The 13108-nt window shown below is 33.9% G+C and overlaps 2 protein-coding genes across 2 annotated transcripts in view; one reads left to right on the top strand and one right to left on the bottom strand.

Annotated features, from left to right (window-relative positions):
* The window catches only part of LOC114241341 (lachesin), a 120425-nt gene that overhangs the window by 51264 nt on the left and 56053 nt on the right, over window positions 1-13108 (bottom strand). The window contains exon 3 of the mRNA XM_028172149.2: window positions 9758-9879. Within this exon, the coding sequence (XP_028027950.2) occupies window positions 9758-9879 (122 nt within the window). The remainder of the gene's footprint in view (window positions 1-9757; window positions 9880-13108) is intronic.
* LOC114241340 (facilitated trehalose transporter Tret1) lies at window positions 439-3915 on the top strand. The gene is made up of 3 exons (XM_028172148.2): window positions 439-1209; window positions 1336-1474; window positions 2281-3915. Exons 1-3 carry the CDS (start codon window positions 1126-1128, stop codon window positions 3564-3566), a joined length of 1509 nt encoding a protein of 502 aa, XP_028027949.2. The 5' UTR covers window positions 439-1125; the 3' UTR covers window positions 3567-3915.

The raw sequence follows: 13108 nt of genomic DNA on the forward strand, positions 1-13108 counted from the left end.
AGGTAGACAAAAGTCAATTCTCGGCCGGTCGTTAGTGTCAACCAGAATCTACCTGTATTTATTATAAATGTTAAAAAAAAATTCTTCATAGCAAGTAAATGGAATGTCTCAAATCATGCCCCAGAGTCATTATAAGTTGTAATTGCGTGGCGTCTATTACTCCAAATGTTTTTAAAACTCAATGGTTTTCAAATTGAAACCCTAAAATATTTCGCATTGATTATATGGATATTTTATATATGCCGTGATATTCTTTAAAGGTGAAGTCACATGTGAATCCTGTGGTGTGCAATAACTCCTCAAACTGGTTTTATATTCTCCAGCGGACTAATGTGGTACAGACTAGTCACGCGTTTTTTTTTTTATATATAGTCTGTGGACGTATCGTGTCCTTATGAGTCGACTCTTAAGAAGGTGCTTGTTATGGCTGGCCATACTATTGTCTGCTTTTAAAGCGACGCCTTAACAGTTGATTCCTATTAATAATGAACAAGAATTGTTTGGATTTTAACATGCTTTCGTTATTGTTGTTTAATGTGCGAATTTTTTTTTTTCAAACACTTTAATGTACTATAAATAAATAAAAAATACTTAATATTTTATGCGGCAGCTTTGTACGCGTGAACGTGAACAACATCCTAATTTTAAAACGATCCTTGGTGGACGTGGGAAAACAAGTTTTATCATAGCGCCATGCACGCCGTTGTGGTTTAAGCGCTCTGCAAAAATATCTGGAAACATTCGTGTTTACGCAGTGCTTAAGGTCGGTTGTGCAATATTTGTCGCATATATTGTCCGTAAAATTCAAAGGCAGCTCAACCGGCCCGCACGGCGCCAACGTACGGTTAATCATTAAGCATAATGTAAATAAGTGCATACTGATCACTGGAATTACGAGTACATGTCAAGGGATTTTACGAATTGCAATTGAAGATATAAGAATAAAAACTCGTGCTGTTTTTTGTTAAATGTTCATTCGTTTGTCGAAAGTGTGTTTGCACAACCATGCACGGTAACAAGTAATATTTGTGAAAAAAAAATCGAGTGATACAAAATTTGAAAATTTTATATTAAAAAAAATAAAAAGTTTAAAAAAAAAAGTTTTATTATTCGTTTTTACAAATCATGGACTCTAATTACAAAGAAGTTAGTACACGTGAGAATTATGGAAGCATTAAAAAGTGTTCGTGGATGCCGTTTATCAAGCAGGTATTAAAATTAAAATACTGTTATCAATGTTTTTCGTATGGAGTTATCGATTCCATTATATTTGAACATAGTACGATTTTATTTTAGTTTTTTGTAATTATTGTTTTGTTTTTTCGCTTATTACAGTTCCTCGTTTGTAGTGGAGTATGGACGATTTATTTTACCTTGGGAATGGCCACAGGAGCACCCACGGTATTCATACCTCAGCTCAGAAAAGAGGCAAACTCTACAGAAGCAGTCTCGGAGGAAATGGAGTCATGGCTATGTAAATAAATTCTTAATTTAAAAATATATATAAAAAAACCTTCATTATCAGAGGCAGTTTTGTATTGCTCTGAATAGGCAAACGAGTTCTCGCCCCACTTGTCTCTGAGTCCTTACCGAAACTCATATACATCAAAACGTGTTAATGGGGCTGTCCCCCACCTTGAGACATGAGGTCGAAGTCTCAATTGTATTATAATGGTCGTGTCCTCCTTTGGAAAAAAATGGGCAGAGTGGATGTCTATTCGTGTAAGCTCTCAACTTTAAATGTCCCAATAGTATATGCTTGGATATAAGTTTTATTACTTACTAATTTGCCGAAGAACCCATATATCTTTGAGAGTAAGCTGGTACTGTCAGTTATGCTAATATCTAGTACAGAATATTGGCAGTGCAACGACATTTCATAACGCCAACTTCATATTGTGATATAAGATCATCGCTTACGCGTGAGCTTAAGTTATATCTAATAAATTTTTATCACTAAAACTCAAATTGTTATATCAAAAGTGTGGTTTTGACTAAACCAATTTTTGAAATTTACAACAATCACATATTAAAGATGACTTGAATTCCCAAATGTCAATCAATTATAAACATATGAATACACTAATACAACACAAATAAATTACGATGAAACTTCTTGAGTAAAAAGCGAAGAAAAATATTCTCAGACAGAAGAAAAACAATTTAACGTTATTATTAGAATTAACATCTTAGGGCTGTCTAAAAATATCCAATTAATCAATAGGGTACTTGAATTACTGATTCACTCATTTGTGATTCTCACAATAATTTTATTTTCAGCATCCGTCATAGGATATGGCGGGATACCTTGGGTATTCTTATTACCAGTTTTCACTGAATTCATCGGACGCAAGATACCGTTTATTATTTTGTGTGTGAATTCATTAGTGGCGTATGTTGTTTTTTACTGCAGTACAAACACAACGCATATTTTAATCAGCGAAATTATGCAGGGTATGGCTCAGACCGGTGCTCATACCATATTACCTGTCATCATAACAGAATATACGTCCGTTAAATATCGAGGGATATTTTTAACGATCAAGTCAGCTTCATTCTTTTGGGGAATATGGGCGTCGAATGCAATCGGAACGTTTTATTATTGGAAGAACATCGGAATTTTTGCATTTGTCTGCTCCGCTTTCACCGTCACAGTTCTCATTTGGCCCGAATCGCCGTATTGGCTAGCGACTAAAGGAAGGTTCGATGAATGCACTGCGTCATATCGCTGGCTCAAAGGCTACGACAAGGAGTCGGAGGAAGAACTCGAATACCTAATTAACTCCCAAAAAGAATACAGAAAGTGTCACGCTGACGATAAAACAACTTGGAGATGGAGACTTAACAATTTTGGAAAAACTCTTCTGTGTGCGGAATTCTATAAACCTGTTCTACTGTGCATGTTGATGATGTCCCTTAACAACTTATCGGGGAAAATCGTGTTCAGCATGTATGCTATAAACATTATTAAAAAAATTACTGACAGCGAGTCAATAGCCTATAAGGGCATGTTAGTACTAGACGGTGTTACAGTACTAGGAATGTATGTTGGATGCTTGTTAGCTAATTTCTTAAGGCGTAGAACTCAACTTTTAGTTGCTTCCTCGTTGGGTATGATATTTTTGTACGTGATTTCATTGTATTTATATTTAGTTAAACAGTCGTTAATAACTGAAAACAATATTCTGTCCATAGCATTGTTAATAATGTTTTCAGTGACCATAAGTTGTGGACCAATTATAATGACCACGTCGATTTATGGGGAATTGATACCTCTTCAGTTTAAGAGTTCGGCAATGTTCGTAATGGGTTTGTTTAGTGATATTTTAATGGCTACAGTTCTTAAAGTTTCACCGTTCATTTTTAGGGTGTTCGGTTTTCATGGTGCATGTTTATTTTATGGTATATCAGTATCGATTTGTGTACTAATATTGTTTAAATATTTGCCTGAAACTAAAGACAAGTCTTTACAAGAAATCGAATGTTATTTCAAAGATAAATCAAAGGATGAAATGAAGGAGTTGATGGATCTAAAAAAGAGCGAACAAAATAAATCAGTACCTTAATATTTATTTAAACGTAGGTTGTAAGCAAAAAGGCTCATAAATGTAAAATTCAATCAATTATTTGTTTACAATCGTTGCGAACTTTACATATAAGTCTAAATATTAGGTGTAGATTGGAATTAATCATACATTTAGAAAAATATCATAATAATATATAAGTTTATTGTGTAGCTGATCTTAGAATTGTAAATATTAAGACTGAAAATTTAATTTCAGTATTTTATTAAGTACCAAACAAGAAATTATTTTTTACTTACATTATTATACTATTATCAAATTAGATTAAGTGTATATACATCAATTGGAATTATACTAGTGATAAACTACATTAAAATGATAATTATTTTTATATTTTACGCCTTTTATTAAATTTTCCCAACATTGACAATGGAATGATTCATTAAATATGAAAATAAAACAATTAGCGATTCCTACATCCTAAAACCAGTTTTCAAGGTCGTGTCAAAGCTACAACTATCAAGTGTGTTGGAGCTCATAGTCGTGGGTCCTGTAATAAAGATAATAATAACACCTGCCAAACAATATCTAATTCACTTAAACTTTTTATACCTTGTTGAAAGGTAGAGGGGAGGTATTTAAAAAAAAAAATTTAACGAAAAATACCTCTTGTTTTTTGTCTCACAGTGAATGAGAAACGTCCTATAAATATATTTAAATGTTTTATAAAACCTTACAAACATCAATGTAAAATCTAATAAACTACAACGCAAAATATGGACACGTGGTCCGGAAATCTTATTAAAATTTAATATTTCATAATATAAGAGCCCTAAAATAAATTGATTAATAATAACTCAAAAAATGGCAAAAATACATATTTAAGAAATCTAAAGTTTATAACATTGCTTTGGCAAATACTTCTCAGGAAATTATTGAAAAGTTGACATATCACAAATTATAATATACAATTTTCCTATCCGTCCCAAATCGTCCCAAATCCCATTTAAACTTTATTCTCATCTATCTAATAGCATAAGAACGGACACATACGCCGAGAGAGAGACTGTATCAATTAATACAAGTTTTGTTTTTCAATTTTGCCACGGAATGCTAAAATAACAATGGAGAACTCTTTAATGTCAATTGTTTATCGTCTTTACTCGCTTATGATGCTCCGAGCCAGTTGTGTTACACAAATATTATCGAAATGGCACACATTCATAATTTATTCAGTATCATCGCTGATGCCGTAGCGATATTGGTACACCACATGAACAAATAAAGTAAACCTTTAGCTTCAAACACACTTACGACGAGTTCATTATTTGTATTGATGTCCATATTAGTGTTTTTATTTATTTGAATGATGATATCACGCTACTGTGCGATGTTGAGTAACGGTTAGCATCCTCCTAACATTATGGGTTAGAACAGCCGCGTTTGCAAATTAGCAGAATGCTAAGTGGCATTTTTATAATCTTGTCGCGCCGGCGTCACCAAGTTACTTATTTACGAAGCAAAAAAAAATACTCATGTTTATTCTGTGATGCGAATCATGTTAATGTTCGTAAAACCGGTGTATTCCTCAAATAGATTCGCAACTTAGTTTAGAACGATGTCTTTCTGTTATCGCGGAGTCCTTGCTTTCTTGCTATATTTTTAGTGTTTAGACGAGTGAACGATCTCGCGGCCTGCCTGAAATTGAATACCACCATTCATTTTTACACATGAGAATTAAGTCTCATTCATCATTATTAATAGTGTCCCCCTCTTCCCATTGCTTCGCAGAAATAGGCAGGTTAGTGGTATTTCGAGTAAATACCGGCCTACTTAACGTTGCGCTATCAGTAAATCAAAGGATTGTTAATTTTAGTATGTAGTAGTAATAGTTTATTTTTTATTTTTTTATTTATTGCTTAGATGTTTGGACGAGCTCATAGCCCACCTGGTGTTAAGTGGTTACTGGAGCTCATAGAAATCTACAACGTAAATTCGCCATCCACAGAAATAAGCAGAGTGGTGTTACCTACCCGCGCGGACTCACAAGAGGTTCTACCACCAGTAACCAGTAAGTTAAGTATAATAGTAAGTTTCATATTTTGTTAATTAATTTATTGTATTATAATTAAAGCAGAATACAGTTTTTTTTTATATTGACCTCTCAATAAAGGTATTGACAGTTGATATTTCATGCTGATGAATCTGATACTATTTGAATTGGAATGTAGCTACTGATTTGAATTCCGGAGGCGAAATTAAAAAAATATCTTTATTTATTTATTTTTAGTTATTCTAATTCAATTCCAAAGTGTATTTACAAGAAAAGAGTCGTTTGCGATATTTCGATGTCCAATGAGTGTAAAAATATGATAATTAAATGGTAGAGGAGAGATTACAATTGTAGTTATAGATACAGAACCGTCATTGCAATTATTGGAAAAAACTCGGAAAGGTAAAACATCTGTTATTATATTACTATGAATGATAAGCGCTTTAGAAAAGATGAGTTATGCTCATTCTCTGACGTCTACATTATATGTTAATAAGAGCTACAATGATGCTTATAATTATTAACTTGAATGACGTTTAATTTAGTAGATTCCCCGTACATCACTGAGTTACATGAGTGAAGCCAAAGACTACTTAAATAAGGGGCTGCGGACAAAATGTATGGTGCTTTCCTCCATTTGCGTTTAGAAGAAGTTTTCAGTTTTCGGGCTGAATTTTGATGAAGTCGTTCTAAGTAGTTTCCCGATAGCTGCGGAACGATACATCCACGGGTCAGGATAGCGTTTTGTAATGTAAGGTTGGAGGGTTTTCCCTTCAACCTCCTATGTCTTGAAACCTGTTTAGGACTTAAGAGAGTCGAGATGATGCTCGCGGAGGCAGGAGATGGCAAATTGAAAATTCTTCGTTCACTATTTCTATTTTGCATTTGTAGTTCTCGCTTTAGTGTGCTAGTGTGCGTGGACTACATATACACGTTGTAGATGTCTATGGGCTCCAGTTACCACTTAACACCAGGTGGGCTGTGAGCTCGTCCACCCATCTAAGCAATAAACAAAAAAAAAAAGTGTGTGTGTCCGCTCCGACGCACGACTGGAGTTTACTGGATATAAAAAATTAAACGAAACAATACGAGAAATAGTTCTATATTACGACAACACGATACACTACAGATTATTAACAAATTAACGAGACACAAAACAAACGACTAACAAATATATGAAAATACAATAATGAGAGAAACGCGCGATCAGTACGAGGCTTTGTGGCGGACTGCCGGCGCAGCAGCCCGGCGCGCATTTCGTGTGACATGCGCATAACGCATTTCGTGTGACATGCTAGTACGATTTTGGTCCCCATAATTTTCATACCCCGGGCCTATATATGTAAATCGATTCTAAAGGAGTAAACTCCAAAAATTGAGGGCTATGTAGTCTTTCACTTTCTACGAATAGAGCTTGAGAGCTTTGATGCGAGAGTATTGACTACTAGTAGACGTGATCATGAAGGCTATGGAATGGAAAACTGATGACACGATCCTGACGAATACTTGATCGCAATGATGTTTCACTTCAGATGCCTTTTCTGTAATGTGAGGATACATTCAAGGAATCTTCTCCGCGACAACAACAACCAAAAAGAAACAATTTAAATATAATGCAACCAAAACGCATAAGTATTTTGGTTGGATTACGTTTTGCATAAATAAAAAAAATATATATAAAAAAATTAAATGTCGTACGTAAAAATTATGATGCAGGACATTTTGGTATGAAATAAGAACGAACAAAAAAGCTGTAGGTATGCAAACGAATAAAATTAAAATGATTGTAATTGACAATTAAGAGACAGAGTAATGAATATGCTAAGAGAAACCATAATATTTACTGTCGATTTTTTGTGCTTTGCACTTTAATGAGGAAGAATTTTTAGTTAGTGAAAAAATTAAATATTTATTTTATTCGTTTGAGTGTTATGATTGATAACGTTTTCTGTTAGGGTATTTGTTTTTTTAACCAATTTACAATACAACATTACACTATTTTTGGTCTAATTGGCTGTTATCGTAATTTTCAATGACAAAAATCTTTCTATAATACATAGTTATATTTTAAGATAAGACGCACGGTATGCTCATATTGAGCGATGCGATTGACTATGTCGATGTTCAAATCTTGTAGACAGGTACAATATAATATGTCATTGAGTTAACAATGAGGGAATATCTAGTGTACTTTAAAAATCAAACTCTCGAAAATTTTAATAAAATTTGCGTAATAAAACTAATTACTGGTGGTAGCTAGTGTGATAATCACCACTCCGCCTATTTCCGTCGTGAATCAGTAATTCGTTCCGGTTTGAAAGGTAGGGCCTTTATAAGTTAGTATAAAACTACACCACTGATACTTAGACCTTATGCAAAGGTGGGTAGCGAAATTTATGTTGTGATATCATAGGGTCTGGTAATCACTTAATATCAGGTGAACCATCAGCGTGTTGAAGTATGCAAAACATTTTTTTTTAATTTTTTTATTGCTTATATGGGTGGACGAGCTCACAGCCCACCTGGTGTTAGGTGGTTACTGGAGCCCATAGACATCTACAACGTAAATGCGCCACCCACCTTGAGATATAAGTTCTAAGGTCTCAGTGTAATTGTAATTGAAATATAAACAGAGCTTTGCCTTTGACATTGTTTGCATACCTTTTTTTTTATTGCTTTTGAGGGGATGACGAGCTTACGACTCTCTCAGTGTCAGGTTTTTTACTGGTGGGTATATGTACGTCCAAATGGATACAAAAGAGCCCGCGTCTATATTCTTCTTCTCCATCGTTCCCTCACTGCTGAGGATCGCGACCACATGTGACTTTCCTCCACAGCGTTCGGTCATAGGTGGCATGGTTCGCATGGTAGGTATAAGCCATCGTTTTGGCTATTTCTGCTGGTATACTTCCTGCAGGTGTTGACGTTCACGTTGGGATATCTATGGTCTCCAGAATTCACTTAGCACCAGGCAAGCGATGAACTTGGTCGTGTAACGTATCAAAAAAAAGAAATTCGAAGCTCCTCATGTCAAACATAAGTGTTTTTTTTTAAAAACCTTGAATTTAGACCTGAACGAAGAATATCAACAGTGGCTTAATTATGCAATTCGGTCAAACAAAAAATACCTACTCAAACTTATACCATATGTGATATCTATACTAATATTATAAAGAGGAAAGATTTGTTTGTTTGTTTGTTTCGAATAGGCTCCGAAACTACTGGACCGATTTGAAAAATTCTTTTTCCATTAGAAGCCGACATTGTCCCTGATGAACATAGGCTACTTTTTTAAATTTTTTTATTAATTTTTTTTTTTTTGGTTTCATGTGTGTTTTAATGTTTCCGAAGCGAAGCGAGGGCGGGTCGCTAGTACTTATATATAGTACAAAAAAGTCTTATAAATGTTTCGAATAGAATAATAATATGAAAATAGAAATAATTCTAGGTGCAAACGTTAAGGCCATAATACCCATCTCGATTCTTAATACCTTATTTTATGGTAGTGTTCTCCCAAAGCTTCCAAGAGCCTAATTGTGAATACCTAGATACGAAATATAAGGGGATTTGTAGCTGAAATCTGATTACCTAGAAACACAGTTAGGTGGCTTAGAATAAGGATTAACTATGTTTTATATCGATAGCTTACAGCGTTATTTATGTGCTTGAGTAATGGCAGATGGTTAAGCGGTTATGGTTATGTGCTTGTAATGGTTAGGTATCGACTGTTTCCACGGCGAAGCAGTTGCGCATTCCGTTTTCAAGAGAGACGCAGCTGTACAATGAAATTGAGGTGTTGATTTCACTTTTTTAGCTGGATTTATGTTGCGAAATCTGTGGACTTCTGATACTACTGATACTGAAAAGGGGAGGGGGAGAGGGGGGAGAGAGTATTCTTTATTGTACACCAAAAAAATAAGTAAACAATGCGATACATTAAATACAAAAAAAAGTACAATTGGCGGGCGGTCTTATCGCTAAGAGCGATCGCTTCCAGACCACCATCAGGTGGTCAAGAATCATTTGGAAACGAATTACGCGCGGTGTACCAATTCAGTGAAATATATTATATACATACATATATAAAATAATTATTAATAAATTTTTTTACACATAAATAAGAAAGAATAAGCAATAAACTAGAAAAAGTTTATAGTTAAATAATAAATCTAAGAATTACCCTGTAGTTTGAGAGGTGGTTGACGACGCATGTGAAGTGCACGTCGCGTCCCAGAGTCACGGTGTGGTTCTCCAGGGCTTGCAGGAATTCGGGCTCCGCCTCTGTTTGTGTCGGCATCTCCGCTATGAATCACGAAAACAGATTTTGAAAAATTCACATCGATCAATATAAAACAGTCACAGTGTGAGCCAGGCGAATGCTCCGTAGATATTATGACAGTACACATATAAATCTAAAGATTTTTTTTATCGTATAAAACTTTTAAAACTCTTTAGTTTTAATAAAATATTTTTCTTAACGAAATCACTCGTCTGTCTGTCGTGCAGTGAAAAGAGAGTTCATTTTTGTATAGTACCAACAAACTGTTTAAAATATTAATTTTAAAAGAGATTAAGGGCTTTAAATGTTAATATCACAGAAAACCGAATTAAGTCTTCTATGGTTTATTCATTCTCAAGTATTCCATAACATTATACATATCAATTTTTTATCTAGTTGGGTTAATAAGCTGGAAAATATGGTGTTATATGGTTATCGATACCCATACACAACACTACATCAATGCGACCACCTTAGCTTGAGATATAAGTCGAAATCTTAATCGATAAATTTTCTTTTTCAAATACAACTCGATCCAGTTTGATCCAGATAACTCTCATATTAAAAGTGCGCGTGGTACAGTCACGAGTGTTACAAGTAACTGTTTATTTGTCAACGCGAAAACGGTATCGAATACTGTAATCATATAACAGATAGTACTTATTAATTAATATTATACAAAAAAGGAGTTTAGCGTTACCCAAATAAAACTCAAAGTTGAATAAACGCTAATGAATAATGCAGGAAGCTGGCTATTGCCACGCATTAGCAAACTTGATTAACATTGTTATTCTTTTAAATGATATGAAACTATTAAAATAATAATTTTAAGAGAGATAAATGGAATAATGTGGGATTAGCCTTTAGTATGATGATATATTTTTAATGTTTAGGGTGAGAAGGTAACCGATGACGCTCTACGACCAGAATTTACCGTTATATTTAAAGTGAAATTTAGCACAAATGAGTTTGTTTGATTCATTAAAAATGTCGGGGAAAAAGTACAATGCTTCATATCTCTTTCATTTAAACAGTATAATAATCTATAAAACTGAAACTGAACTATTTAAATCTAATTATTATTAGTCCGCAATAGCGGTGGGACCAATACCTCTGAACTTGTAAACGTAAATAGAACACTTAATTATTTCGTAACAAGATAAGGTCGACAATATAAGGAAGTACATAATGTTATTAGTAACGACGTTACAGCTACTAGAGAACTCGCAGACCCCAATTTATTATCAATTAATGCTATTGAGGAAGCAAGTACTTAAACCACTTCAATGAATTTTGTAACAGATTAATATTAATTTTCTTTCGGTAACATTATTTTAAAGTATTGCCGATGCACGAGTGAGTGATTTGAGAATATTTAATTAAAATATTAAAAGTATTTTTTGGTGATTTTTTGGCTACATAATTAATCGTAGATGAATTATAATCTCTTTATTTAGCGTCTTTAAGTGGTCGTGGTTTTATGATGATGGTATTGTTATTGCTATTTTCCCCATATTTTTCATCTACTTCAGCTGCTGATATTGTAATAACATTTTGTTATTAAACTTTACATCAGTAAATTTAAAAAGGGCCATATGACCGCTTGTATTCTCTTTGATCTTGGGCTATAGCGATGAATGAAAGTAATCGTCTTTGGAAGATAAATCATCACAATGGGATCTTAACCAACTAAAATAAACGTATCTAATATTGTAATATGTTGAATTCGACAACTAGAGCGTGATTTACACTTTATGTCACATTGTTGCAGACCCTGCTCAGTATTGAAAACTAAAGTTGCTACCCATATTACTTTCCAGAATTCTAACTATTCTCATAGCGAATTTTGTTAAAATTATTCCGTGGTTTCTTCATGACAGCATAACAAATAGAAAGAGTAACTTTTGTAACAATAATGTTGTTTGATGTTTAATTTTTAACATGTGACAGTATAAAAATAAAATTCTGATCTCTGAATCTGATCTGAATAAAATCTCTTCACTTGTGAAAACTACACATAAATCAATTAAATATCCTTATCGGCATGCGTCCTATTACTCTTTTTTAGTTACCACCTTTACTTTATATAATTTATCTTCAATATTTTAAAATCAACGATTTCAGAGCAACTTTCTCATTAGGGACGCCAAAGCGACTGATGAGCATTACATTGGAACAATGAAGTATGAAGTGCTGATTTTTTTTTCCTTCTTAAATTTGCAACGGAAGAAAAACTAATAATAATAACTCAGAACAAAGCACGCACGGTCATCCAGTCCCAATTTAGGATTCCCTGTGTTATGGGTACCAGAGATTGACTTTTTTTAAAATAATTACATATAATACTAATAATACAGATAGTAAGTAAGCACCCAGACAAAAAGCAAACAAGTTTTAAGAAGCAAACAACATTACACTTTTTTTTCCTGATGTGGGAATCGAACCTACGATCCCCGGCGAAACATTCAGGGGCGTTAACTACCGCACCACCAAGGCAATGAGTAGATAATTTATTTAATTTTGTTGTAATTCGAAAAAAAAACTATAAACTGTAATCTGTAAACACCATATATGATAAATCTTCTAATCATCAAAAAATGTTCCGCATTTACAATAAATATGTACTACGCAGCTCATCTGCTCAAAAAATATACCGATTAGATAAAAATAGCCAAAAGGAAAAAAAAAGAGATAAAAAAGGGTAAATAAGCTAAAAGTAATAATTAAAAGCTATCGAACCGAATCGAAGCGATGGCTCGTGAGAGTGCGTCTGAACTGTTACAGATTTGAGATAAAGATATCTATAACAGGAAAATCGACTGGTCCATTAAAGGAAGATGCAGTAGTTAGAGAAAATATTTAGTCGCACTATCTGGAGCTTAAAGTAGGATTTGATGCCTAACTGAATTTGTAAAAGTCTAATTTCTATATTATTATTGAATAGGCTAAGTACACATTTCATTGAGGTGCTTAATCAAAAACAAATATAAAGTTTAAATTATTATCTTCGGTTTTCGCGACTTGTAGACGTAGTTAAAAGTACTTTAATGGCTTATTTTGTTTTTTTTTATGGTCATAATTTATTACTTCCGATGTTTCGGCTACTTGGCAGCTATAGCCAAGGTCGACTGAGGTGTTATTCGTCTACATCAGTATTTCCCAAAGTGGGCGATAACGCTCCCCTGTGGGTGGGTGCTGCAGGCCTAAAGGAGGCGGTAACAGATCCAGACAAACAATTGGGAGCGTTGCAGA

This window comes from Bombyx mandarina, chromosome 06, assembly GCF_030267445.1.
Source record: "Bombyx mandarina strain Sakado chromosome 06, ASM3026744v2".
NCBI classification, from domain to species: Eukaryota; Metazoa; Arthropoda; class Insecta; order Lepidoptera; family Bombycidae; genus Bombyx; species Bombyx mandarina.

What these genes read in the sequence shown, in the direction of transcription:
- LOC114241340 (XM_028172148.2), top strand. Translation starts at nt 1,126, where the DNA reads ATGGACTCTAATTACAAAGAAGTTAGTACACGTGAGAATTATGGAAGC. An exon ending in GGATGCCGTTTATCAAGCAG is followed by an intron (nt 1,210 to 1,335) that starts GTATTAAAATTA and finishes CGCTTATTACAG; the next exon opens with TTCCTCGTTTGTAGTGGAGT. An exon ending in GGAAATGGAGTCATGGCTAT is followed by an intron (nt 1,475 to 2,280) that starts GTAAATAAATTC and finishes TTTTATTTTCAG; the next exon opens with CATCCGTCATAGGATATGGC.